This window comes from Pan paniscus, chromosome 18 (genome assembly GCF_029289425.2).
Source record: "Pan paniscus chromosome 18, NHGRI_mPanPan1-v2.0_pri, whole genome shotgun sequence".
Lineage (NCBI taxonomy): Eukaryota > Metazoa > Chordata > Mammalia > Primates > Hominidae > Pan > Pan paniscus.
The window spans coordinates 3,319,520-3,331,764 of NC_073267.2; the positions used below are offsets into that span (position 1 = coordinate 3,319,520).

The 12,245-nt window shown below is 49.1% G+C and overlaps 2 protein-coding genes across 4 annotated transcripts in view; both read left to right on the forward strand.

Annotated features, from left to right (window-relative positions):
• LOC117976336 (nuclear pore complex-interacting protein family member A5-like) overlaps nucleotides 1-12,245 on the forward strand; it is an 82,472-nt gene that overhangs the window by 11,999 nt on the left and 58,228 nt on the right. The window lies entirely within an intron of this gene.
• On the forward strand, nucleotides 1,092-9,667 carry PRSS41 (serine protease 41). 2 transcript variants are annotated; one of them, XM_055100697.3, is made up of 5 exons: nucleotides 1,092-4,570; nucleotides 4,887-5,052; nucleotides 5,215-5,498; nucleotides 8,750-8,907; nucleotides 9,277-9,667. In XM_055100697.3, the coding sequence occupies exons 1-5, from the start codon at nucleotides 4,393-4,395 to the stop codon at nucleotides 9,493-9,495; spliced, it is 1,005 nt and encodes a 334-aa protein (XP_054956672.1). In that variant the 5' UTR covers nucleotides 1,092-4,392; the 3' UTR covers nucleotides 9,496-9,667. The 2 variants fall into 2 exon arrangements, with proteins under 2 accessions (XP_054956672.1, XP_057156144.1); XM_057300161.2 differs by lacking the exons at nucleotides 8,750-8,907; nucleotides 9,277-9,667 and having other exon boundaries at nucleotides 1,092-4,456; nucleotides 4,544-4,570; nucleotides 5,215-6,769.

Here is a 12,245-nt window from a genome sequence, read left to right on the forward strand (position 1 = left end):
TTGAGATTCCAGGTAAGTTTGTGAGTGATGGTGATTCTTTATACTGTTCTATATTTATAAAATTGTATATATATATATTTTTGAGATGGAGTCTCACTCTATTGCCCAGGCTGGAGTGCAGTGATGCAATCTTGGCTCACTGCAACCTCCACCTCCCAGGTTCAAGCGATTCTCCCGCCTCAGCCTCCCTAGTAGCTGGGGCTACAGGTGCGTGCCACCACACCCGGCTCATTTTTTGTATTTTTTTAGTAGAGACGGGGTTTCACTGTGTTAGCCAGGACGGTCTCGATCTCCTGACCTCGTGATCTGCCTGCCTCAGCCTCCCAAAGTGCTGGGATTACAGGCGTGAGCCACTGCTCCTGGACAAAATTATATTTTTTATTTTTTAATTTATCTTTTGTAGAGACAGGGTTTTGCTATATTGCCCAGGCTGGTCTTGAACTCCTGGCCTCAAGCACGCCTCCTGCCTCAGTTTCCCAGAGTGTTGCAATTACAGGCATGAGCCACCATACCCAGCCTTAAATTCTCAAAGCTGAAAAAAATTCCCCCTTTCCCAACTGTACTCCTGCCTCAAACAAATTGAATCAAGGAAGACAGAAAAAATATTTTGGTAAAGACTTGGGAACCCAGGCTGAAGTCTGAAAGTCTGAATAATTTCACATGGGATCTTTTTTTTTTTTTTTTTCTGAGACAGGGTCTTGCTCTGTCATCCAAGCTGGAGTGCAGTGGTATGAACAGGGCTGCTGCAGCCTCAGCCTCCTGTACTCAAGCGATCCTCCCACCTCCGCCTCCTGAGTAGTTGGGACTACAGGCATAAGCCGTTGCACCCTGCGTTAACTTTTTACTTTGAAATAATTACAGACTCACGAAAAGTTGCAGAAATAGTAGCGAGGTCCCAAGTACCCTTCAACTAGCTTCTCCCAACAGTAAAATCTACCATAACTATAGTACACTATCAAAATTCAGGACATTGACATTAAGACAGCACAACTAACTAGACTACACACTTTACTGTGATCTCACTTGTTTAACCTTTTATTTTTGACTTCTTTAAGTTACAAAAGCAATTTGTCCATCAACGGATAAACAAATTGTGGTAAAATCCATACAATAAAATATTAGTCAGCCATTAAAAGGGATGAAGTGGCCGGGCGGGGTGGCTCACACCTGTAATCCCAACACTCTGGGAGGCCAAGGCAGGCAGATCACAAGGTCAGGAGTTCGAGACCAGCCTGGCCAACATAGGGAAACCCCCTCTCTACTAAAAATACAAAAATTAGCCAGGTATGGTGGCTCATGCCTGTAGTCCCAGCTACTCGGGAGGCTGAGGCAGGAGAATCTCTTGAACCCGGGAAGCAGAGGTTGTGGTGAGCCGAGGTCGCACCACTGCACAGCAGCCTGGACGACAGAGCGAGACTCTGTTTCAAAAAAAAAAAAAAAATGGGATGAAGTACTGATGCCTGCTTCAACATGGATGAACCTTGAAAACATTATGCTAAGTGAAAGAAGCCTGCCAAAAAAGGTCATAGTGCTATTGTGATATAGTAAGAGATATATATTTGGGCTCTGCCCCCAGTTTCTGGCACAGAGGTTCTAAAACTCTTGACATTTCCTGAGCAATAGAGGTGCTAGGTGCATCATTTGTTCTAATATTTGGTATTTGACCCGGGTTCCTGACACAGAGCTCCTAATCCCTTGGCATTTCCTAGGTGAAAGGAGTGTCTTTTGTTCTAATCATACAACTCTTTTTGTGTGTGTGTGTGATGTAGTCTCACTCTTGTTGCCCAGGCTGGAGTGCAGTGGCACGATCTCGGCTCACTGCAACCTCCACCTCCCGGGTTCAAGTGATTCTCCTGCCTCAGCCTCCCAAGTAGCTGGGATTACAGGTAGGTGCCACTATGCCCCGCTAATTTTTTTTTTCTTTTTTGAGACAGGGTCTCACTCTGTCGCCCAGGCTGGAGTGCAGTGGAATGATCTTGGCTCACTGCAACCTCCACCTCCCAGGTTCAAGTGATTCTTGTGCCTCAACCTCCTGAGTAGCTGGGGTTACAGGCGTGCATCACCATGGCTGGCTAATTTTTTTGTATTTTTAGTAGAGACAGGGTTTCACCATGTTGGCCAGGCTGGTCTCAGACTGCTGACCTCAAGTGATCCGCCCGCCTCGGCCTCCCGAAGTGCTGGGATTACAGGTGAGAGCCACTGTGCCCGGCCTAATTTTTGTACTTTTAGGAGAGACGGGGTTTCGCCATGTTGGCCAGGCTGGTCTCGAACTCCCGACCTCAGGTGATCCCCTCGCCTCAACCTTCCAAAGCGCTGGGATTACAGGCATGAGCCACGGCGCCCAGCTGGCTATTATATCTTTAACACATCTCCAAGGTTTCCTCATCCCCATTTTGAACAGGGAGGGCTTCAGCAGGTAACAGCATCTGGCCTAAATGTATTTTGTTTCTTTTGTATATGTTTTGTTTTGTTTTTTGTTTCTTTTTTTTTTTTTTTTTTGACACGAAATCTCACTCTGTTACTCAGGCTGGAGTGCTGTGGGGTGATGTCAACTTACTGCAAACTCCATCTCCCAGGTTCAAGCGATTCTCCTGCCTCAGCCTTCCAAGTAGCTGGGATTACAGGCGTGTGCCACTACGCCCAGCTAATTTTTGTATTTTTAGTAGAGACAGGGTTTTGCCATGTTGACCAGGCTGTTCTCGAACTCCTGACCTCAGGTGATCTGCCTGCCTCGGCCTCCCAAAGTGCTGGGATTACAGGCATCAGCCACCGCACCCTGCCTAATGATGCAACTCTTGATGGGCTCCTAGAAGACGACTGGTCACCAGAAAGGCCAAGTCATGATTAGAAGCTTGGAACTTTCAGCCCCACACCCAACCTCTCGGTGGGCAGAGGGGCTGAAGGTTGAGTTAATCAGCAACGGGCAATGATACAATCAATCATGGCTATGTAGTGAAGCCTCCATAGAAACCCAGAAGGACAGGGTTCAGAGAGCTTCTGGGTTGCTGAACACGTGGAGGACCCTTGAGGATGGCACACCTGGAGACAGAATGGGAACTGTATGCCCCTTCCCAGCCCTGTGCATCTATTCCACGTGGCTGTTCCTCTGTATCCTTTGTAATGTCCTTTATGGGTAACTGTAAGTAAAGTGTTTCCTTGAGTTCTTTTTATTGAGACGGAGTCTTGCTCTGTTGCCCAGGCTAGAGTGCGGTGGAGCACTTGGCTCACTACAACCTCTGCCTCCCATGTTCGAGTGATTCTCCTGCCTCAGCTTCCTGAGTAGCTGGGACTACAGGCACCCGCCACCATGCCCGGCTAATTTTTTGTATTTTTAGTAGAGACGGGGTTTCACCGTGTTAGCTAGGTTGGTCTCGATCTCCTGACCTCGTGATCTGCCCGCCTCAGCCTCCCAAAGTGTTGGGATTACAGGCGTGAGCCACCGAGCCCGGCCTTGTGTGAAATCTTTAGAGACTTCTACAAACAAGATGTCATCTGCAAATGGAAGTATTTTACTTCTTCCTTTCTGATTCTCACGTCTTTTTTTTTTTTTTTTTTTTGTCTAATTATTCTGGCTAGAAGTTTCAGTACAATGTTGCATGGCATTGGTAAAACTGGGCATCCTTGCCTTGTTCCTGATCTTAGAGGAAAAGCTTTCACTTTTTCATCGAGTATGATTTTAGCTGTGGGCTTTACTGTGTTAAGGTCTTGTCTTTCTTTCTTTTTCTCTTTCTTTCTTTCTTCTTTCTTTTTCTTTTCTTTCTTTCTTCTTTCTCTTTTCTTTCTTTCTTTTTTTTTTTTTCCAATATCTTGATCTGTCGCCTAGACTAGAGTGCAATGGCATTATCGCAGCTCATTGCAGCCTCTATGCCTCAGCCTCCCAAGTAGCTGGGACTTCAGACGTGTGCCATCATGCTCAGCTAATTTTTTTTTGTTTGTTTTTTTGTTTTTTTGTGTTTTTTTTGAGAAGGAGTCTTGCTCTGTCGCCCAGGCTGGAGTGCAGTGGCGTGATCTTCCAGGCCCCACCCGGCCCTCAGGAAGGCCTTGCCTACCTGCTTTAAGGGGACTCCTGGCTCAGGGCCAGGCCCTTGGTGCTGGAGGAGGTCGTGGGTGGAGGGCAGGGGGCACCAAGCGGGCAGCCAGGACCCCCGGGCTGCAGACAAGAAAAGGACTGTGGGGTCCACCGGGTCTGGGCCACATCAAGGAATGTGGTTGAAGACCCGCCCCTAGGAGCTGAAAGCCAGGGCGCTACCAGGCCTGAGAGGCCCCAAACAGCCCTTGGGCCCGGTTTGGGAGGATTAAGCTGGAGCTCCCAACCCGCCCTGCCCCCAGGGGGCGCCCCCGGTCCGGCGCGAGAGGAGGCAGAGGGCGCGCCAGGCCGCGGGAGAGGAGGCCATGGGCGCGCGCGGGGCGCTGCTGCTGGCGCTGCTGCTGGCTGGGGCTGGACTCGGGAAGCCGGGTGAGCTCGGGGCGCTACTGGCGGGACCGGGGGCAGCGGGGAGGCCGGGAGGTGGAGGCCGCGGGGGTCACTTCTTGTGTCCTGCAGAGTCGCAGGAGGAGGAGCTGTTGTCAGGTAGGGCGCCGAGGACGCGCGATGCCAGCCAGGGCGGCTGGGCCAGGGTGCACGGGGGCCCATCTACTGCTCTCTGTTCCAGGTCCCGAGAACGTGATGCTCTCAAGTAACTAATGGGTCCTAGGGGTGGGACCGTCCACTGCCCACCACGTGGGAGGGTCCCTAGCGTCACCTTCTTGGCGCGCGGTTCCCCGGGGAGCCCCCCGCTGCGCGCACCCCGGGGCAAGGCCGGGCAGGGCGGGCCTGCCCACCCCACCCCACCCCACCCCACCCCACCCCACCCGGCAGCTCAGCCGCTTCCGTCTGTCCATCCCAGAGGCCTGCGGCCACCGGGAAATTCACTCGCTGGTGGCGGGCGGAGTGGAGTCCGCGCGCGGGCGCTGGCCATGGCAGGCCAGCCTGCGCCTGAGGAGACGCCACCGATGTGGAGGGAGCCTGCTCAGCCGCCGCTGGGTGCTCTCGGCTGCGCACTGCTTCCAAAAGTTAGTCTGGGGGGACGGTCGGGGCCTCAGACTTGCTAATGGCCTCCAGGATGAGCAAACAGTAGCCACCCAGCAGCTTGGCCTCAGGGACTGGGCCTCCAGCGTGCTCAGGCGGCCAGCCCCCTATTCCAGGGCTCCCCGCCCTCTCTCCTTTTCTGCTAGGCACTACTATCCCTCCGAGTGGACGGTCCAGCTGGGCGAGCTGACTTCCAGGCCAACTCCTTGGAACCTGCGGGCCTACAGCAGTCGTTACAAAGTGCAGGACATCATTGTGAACCCTGACGCACTTGGGGTTCTACGCAATGACATTGCCCTGCTGAGACTGGCCTCTTCTGTCACCTACAATGCGTACATCCAGCCCATTTGCATCGAGTCTTCCACCTTCAACTTCGTGCACCGGCCGGACTGCTGGGTGACCGGCTGGGGGTTAATCAACCCCAGTGGCAGTGAGGCTGGGGATAGACCGGGTGGGGTGATGGGGGTGCGGGGTGAGCATTACCCTCTACCCCTGTTCCCGCTACACAAGCACAGCAGCCCCCTCCTTGGTCTGGGGCTGCAACCTGCGCCCCTCCTGCTCTCATTCTCTCCTCACTTGCTTTTCTGCTCTCACTGCCACCTGTCAGGGCAGGGACCAAACACTCAGTTCTTCCCCCTTCCAGGGACTGTGGGGGCCAGCAGGACAGTGTGAGAGGGAGGCCAGCTTGGCCTGGGCCTGAAGGAGTGAGAGGGAGTTCGGGAGGACCTGGTGACAGAAGCCTCAGGCAATGATTTTTAAAAATTGAGGCAACTCACAAACCATAAAATTTTCAAGTGTTCAGTGTTGAAGGACACAATTCAGTGATTTGTAGCCTACAGTCATGTGTCACTTAATGACCGGGATATGTTCTGAGATATGCATCATGAGGCACTTTCATCATTGTGTCAACATCATGGAGTGTAGTTACACAAACCCAGATGGCAGAGCCTGCTACACACCCAGACTGTGTGGTCTAGCCCATTGCTCCTGGGCCACAAACCTGTGCAGCTTGTTACTGCACTAAATACCAGAGCAGTTGTAACACACTGGTAAGTACTTATGTACTTAAACATATCTAAACAGAGAAGAGGCACAGTAAAGATATGGCATAAAAGATAAAAACCAGGCCAGGCGCATGAGCCTGTAATCCCAGCACTTTGGGAGGCCGAGGCAGGTGAATCACCTGAGGTCAGGAGTTCGAGACCAGCCTGACCAATATGGGGAAACCCCGTCTCTACTAAAAATACAAAAATTAGCTGGGTGTGGGGGCGGGTACCTGTAATCTCAGCTCCTTGGGAGGCTGAGGCAGGAGAATCGCTTGAACCCGTGAGGGGCAGAGGTTTCAGCGAGCCGAGATGGCACCACTGCATTCCAGCCTGGGTGACAGAGCAAGACTCCATCTCAAAAAAAAAAAAAAAAAAAAAAAAAAGATAAAAAACAGTATACCTGTGCCCTAGGCACTTACCATTAGTGGAGCTGGCTGGACTAGAAGTGGCTGTTGGTAAGTGAATGAATGGTGAGTGAATGTGAAGGTCTAGGACATGACTGTACACTACTGTAGACTTTATAAACACTGTATACTGAGGCTACACTAAATTTACCCAAAAACCTTTTCTTTCTTTAATAGCAAGTGGAACTTAGCTTACTGTAAACTTTTTACTTTATAAAAATTATTGCTATTTTAACTTTTTTACTGTTTTGTAATAGCAGCTACCTTAAGACACAAACACATTGTATAGCTATATGAAAATATTTTCTTTCTTCGTATCATTTTTCTATGAGCTTTTTTTCTATTCCATACACATGGAACATACAACATATGATTTTTGGGGGTCTAGATTCTTTCATATAACATAGTGTCTCCAAGGTTCATTTTGTGGGATGTATCAATAAGGGGTTTCACTATGTTGGCTAGGCTGGTTTCAAACTCCTGACCTCAGGTGAACTACCCACCTCGGCCTCCCAAAGTTCGGGGATTACAGGTGTGAGCCACAGTGCCCAGCCATTTTATCAATTATTAATAGTGAACTATTATCTCCAACTATTGTTGTAGAACTGTCTATTTCTCCTACCAATTCTGTCAATTTTGCTTTATATGTTTTGGCGATCTGTTGTTAGGTATGAAGATGTTTATGATTGGTATATTTTCTTGATGATTTGATTGTTTTATCAATATGTAATGTTGTTCTTGGACTCTTATAACAAGTTTGTATTAATTTCTATTTTGTCTGATAGAGTATAGTAACCTCAGCTCTCTTTTGGTTACTATTTTTATGGAAATTTTTCCCAACCTTTCACTTTCAGCCTGCGTGTTTCACTGGATCTAAAGTGAATCTCTTATAAGGAGAACCTATCTGGATCCAGTGATTTTTTTAAAAGCCATTTTATCAGTCTCTGCTTTTTATTTGGAGCATTCAAGCCCTTTACATTAATAGTAATTAATTACAGATCTGCAAAGAATTACTTGTGCCATTTTGTTACTTGGTTTTTAGATCTCATCATATCTTTTTTCCATGCTGATATTTTTTATTTCTTTTGTTTCTTATTTCCTCATTTTTGTTTAACTGATTGTTTTAGAGTACCATATTGATTCCCTTCTCATTTCCTTCTCCGTGTTTATTTTGCTTTGTTAGTGGTTGCTCTAGGGATTACAATTAACATCTAAACCTTATAATAACCTGCTTTGAATTTATACCAACTTAGCTTCAACAGTATTAAAAAAAGTCTCTGTTCCTATATGGCTCCATTCCTCCACTTTATGTTGTTTTTGTCACAATTTACATCTTTGTTCATTGTGTAACCTTTAACCTAGATTTATAATTATTGTTTTATGTATTTGTCATTTAAATTACATAAGAAAAAGAGGAGTTACACACCAAAACTACAATAATACTGACTTTTATATTTACCTATGTAGTTGTCTTGACCAGGGCTCTTTATTTGTTTGTATGACTTTGAGTTACTCTCTAGTGTTCTTTCATTTTAACTGGAAGGATTCCTTTATCCCCTTCTTGTAGGATAGGTCAACTAATGACAAATCTTCTCAGCTTTTGGTTATCTGAGAATGTCTTAATTTCTTCTTCATTTTTTCCTGATATAAAATTCTTGGTTGACTGTTTCTGTTAATCTTGCTGAGGATCCCTTGTCCTTGATGTATCACTTCTCTCTCCATGTTCATAAGATTCTCCCTTTATCTTTTGTTAGTTTTATTATAATGTGTCTCAGTGTAAATCTCTTTGTGTTTATCCTATGTGGAATTTGCTCAGCTTCTTGAATCTGTGGGTTCATGTCTTTCATCAAATATGGCAAGTTTTGACCTGGACCCCCAGCTGTCATGTGTTAATCATAAACATTCTCATCTACTGTAGCCCTTCTTCCTGCCATGCTTTGGTTGAGAAATCTCTCCGCGGACTCAGGCAGGGGCTACCATCTCCATTCTACAGATAGAGAAACCGAGTTTCAGGAAGCACTGCAACAGCCTGGCCCATCTATTGGGTTATTCTGTGATATTGTTGATTGCTTTTGATGCACTGGGTGCTGGGGAGTCAAGAGCAATGCTGGGTGTTGTGGGTGTGTCAGGGACCTTCTCCCCACCACTATAACACATGCCCTTTCTCCTCTCCCTGCTCCAGATAGCAGAGGAGAGGTGAAGGGTGCTGTCTTTCTCTGTCCTATCTCCAGCACCTCTGCCACCTCCTTACAACCTCCGGGAAGCACAGGTCACCATCTTAAACAACACCAGGTGTAATTACCTGTTTGAACAGCCCTCTAGCCGTAGTATGATCCGGGATTCCATGTTTTGTGCTGGTGCTGAGGATGGCAGTGTAGACACCTGCAAAGTGAGTGCCTCTACCCCACCAGGGAATCCCACCCTCTCCAGCTCTAGACCTGAGAGCAGCTACCATTTCTCCCCCAACCACTCCCAACCCATTGCTTGGATTTCTTAGGAGAAAACCAGTGCAGTCTCAGTTACTGAGCCTACAAAATATGCTTCTCATTTTTCATAAATTCTGCCTACACTGATTAACCCACCAACCCCTGGAGGCTGTTGCCCCACTTTGAAAGTGTAGAAACTGAGACTTGATTCCATGGGAAGGAGTAAGGTTTGCATTCAGTCTGCCTAGCCCCACAGCCCCTCCTGCTCTCATGGCCTCTCTGCTGCCCCACCCACTCTGCCCCAGGCTGGGCTCACCCATGCTGCTCCCCAGGGTGACTCAGGTGGACCCTTGGTCTGTGACAAGGATGGACTGTGGTATCAGGTTGGAATCGTGAGCTGGGGAATGGACTGCGGTCAACCCAATCGGCCTGGTGTCTACACCAACATCAGTGTGTACTTCCACTGGATCCGGAGGGTGATGTCCCACAGTACACCCAGGCCAAACCCCTCCCAGCTATTGCTGCTCCTTGCCCTGCTGTGGGCTCCCTGACTCCTGCAGCCATTCTGAGTGCACCAGAAACTGTGAGGCTGCAGTGGGGACCACAGTATTGGCTCACCTCCTCTGGGCTGTGGGCGCTTCAGGGACAGGGTTGGGACTGCCTGCTGGATCAGATTCCAGCCCCCTTTGTCTTGTTTGCTAATAAATACGTGTGCATGTTCAAGCTGATGCCTTGCAGAGCTTTCTGTGGACCTAAGGGGCTTTGTGGACAACTCCCTCCTCTTCACTCATGTCCAGTCCAGGCCAAGACCCTGCCTGAACTCCTAAATTGTTATCCAGGTTTTTATTGCGAACAGCAGCACCCTCTGGTTATTTCCATCGGAAAGATAATTGATGGAAGAGCAGTAGTACTTCAGTGTGTCAGAGGGGTGGGAAGACATGGATTGGGGGTGCCATGGAGGAAATGCTCCCAGTGCTCCCATCCTAGGGTTCCCAATCACACAAATGCCAGATGTTCCTGATCTTATTTTGGTCACTCCAATGGTTGACCTAAAACCAGGACATGGGTGCGGTAGTTTATCTGGAAGGTGATCCTAGGAAGCAAAGATGAGAAAGTGGAGAAACCAAGGCAGGAAAGGCACAAATGCCAATGAATTTGCTCAAACTGGGAGAAATTGGGCCACAATCCTGTGGGGGTTTCAGCATTGGCCCACTGAGGACAAGCACACCAGGAGCGAGTGTTTCTCTCTTCCCCCTGATGCCACAAGTTGAGGGAGGTCCTTGGGGCATGGTATGATGCCCCAGAGCTCTAGCAGCCCCTAGGTTAGGCTGTGGGCACCCAGGCAGCTGCTGTAGCAGCACCATAAGGTGGCTGGCATGGGGGAGGGGGGTATGTCTTCCCCCTGCCTTGAGGTTCCTGACCCCAGCATCAGCTTGGCCAAGGAACCAGTCCAACAAGGTAAATGCTGCAGGCTCCCTGAACTGGGAAAGCGATCTGCATTTTGCCAAGATCCAAAAATGCTGTGAGCACAAGAAGGTGCAAGAAGCTCTGGCCTAGGCAGCCCCTGATCCCATCCCCACCCCACAGCCCCTGCTCCTTTGAAAATGCAACCACTTGAAGCAAACTCTCCCTGCTCACCATTAGCCTCGGGAGGAAGGCTGTAGAGGGGCTCTGGTTCCTCAAACCATGGAGGGTGGGCAGTCACAGGTGGTCCCTGCCTATGATGTCCTCCCACCCTGCAGGACCACATCACTCACCAGTGGTGGGCTGACCTATTAGCAGGCAGAATTGCCAGTTCTGCCAAATTGTAGAGGGAGTGTCATGATACAGTGGACGTGCTATCCTCCTACCCCATGCATGCGTTGGGGTCAGGGGAGGGTCTTCCTGCTGAGGAGACCTGGCCTATCCACATAGAAGAATATTGAGACTGGAAAAGGGTGGGCAGATTCCAAGGTAGGACTGGAGTGGATGTAGCTGGTTCTGAGGGACAGGAGGTGAGTCCAGCGGCCCTTTCTAAGTCTGAAGGTGTTCTGCAGGTGAGCAGGTCTATGCAAACCTATCCTCAAAGGCCAAGGGAGCCAACAGGACAAAGAAAGAGGCTGACAAATCCAGTGTCTAAGAAATAAACATTTAATAGGAACTTACAAACTGAAGTGATGTCTTGGTTGTCCATGGGATGGTGGATCTCCACACCCTGCAGAAAGTATTGTTTATATCACAAGAATTTTTTTTTTTTGGTAAAACAAGTGCAATTGGTTATGCCTCCGACATTCCAGCAAAATCTTGACCACTGGGGAGATTAGAGAGGCATCTTTATGAGGAGTTATCTGTGTGACAGGGACAGCTTGGTATGCTGGAGCGAAACATGGTCATCATGGGGTTTTCACTTCATGATGGCGTCACTCTTGCCATACAAAAGACTTTTCCTATAGGTCTAGGGACATTCCAGCAGAGTTGAACAAATAAAGTAGAGACGGACATTTTTTTTTTTGAGATGGAGTCTCGCACTATTGCCTGGGCTGGAGTGCAGTGGCATGATCTCGACTCACTGCAACCTCCACCTCCAGGGTTCTCCTGCCTCAGCCTCCCAAGTAGCTGGGATTACAGGCGCACACCACAACACCCGGCTAATTTTTTTGTAGTTTTTTTTTTTTTAGTAGAGACGGGGTTTTACTATGTTGGCCAGACTGGTCTCGGACTCCTGACCTCTTGATCCTCTCACTTTGGCCTCCCAAAGTGCTGGGATTACAGGTGTGAGCCACTGTGCCCGGCCTAGAGATGGACTTTCACCAGAGGGAATGACTTCAGAGATAAAAGGTGATGTCCACAGCCCAAAGTGGCCCATTGTGGGTGTCAGCAGGGCCTCAGGGTTCCATTGCCATATGCTGGTAAGGCAAGAGGAAAGGTGGGGACTAAGAGTAGCCCTGGGATTGGAGGAGCTAACTGGAAGGAGAGTGGAGCTGGAGCACCTCGGGGTGGGGTGATGGAATAAGGACAAGGTGTAGCGGCTGCCTGTGAAAGGAGCAGAGGAATGTGGGGAATGCGCAGGCAGGTTTGGACCTTGGGTAGGAAATCCACATGGGTGGCGGGACAGTCAGAGCCCAGAGGACTCAGAGCTCTTGCTGCCATGGCCAAGCCCTGTTGGGATGTTGGCATCTGCCCTGCCCAGGACCCCCACCCCCAGGCCACAGGAGACAGAGGCTACACCTCCAGGCATCGAATGAATAGACACCAAGGGTGACAGGCAGGGAGGGATCTGGAGATTTCGGGGGTGTCTTAGTGAATTCTTACGTTGCTATAA

Bases quoted from the DNA above. Each gene is read 5' to 3' on its own strand.
- PRSS41 (XM_055100697.3), top strand. From the start codon at position 4,393: ATGGGCGCGCGCGGGGCGCTGCTGCTGGCGCTGCTGCTGGCTGGGGCT. The intron at 4,571-4,886 runs GTAGGGCGCCGA...TGTCCATCCCAG, and splicing joins GGAGGAGGAGCTGTTGTCAG to AGGCCTGCGGCCACCGGGAA. The intron at 8,908-9,276 runs GTGAGTGCCTCT...GCTGCTCCCCAG, and splicing joins GCAGTGTAGACACCTGCAAA to GGTGACTCAGGTGGACCCTT.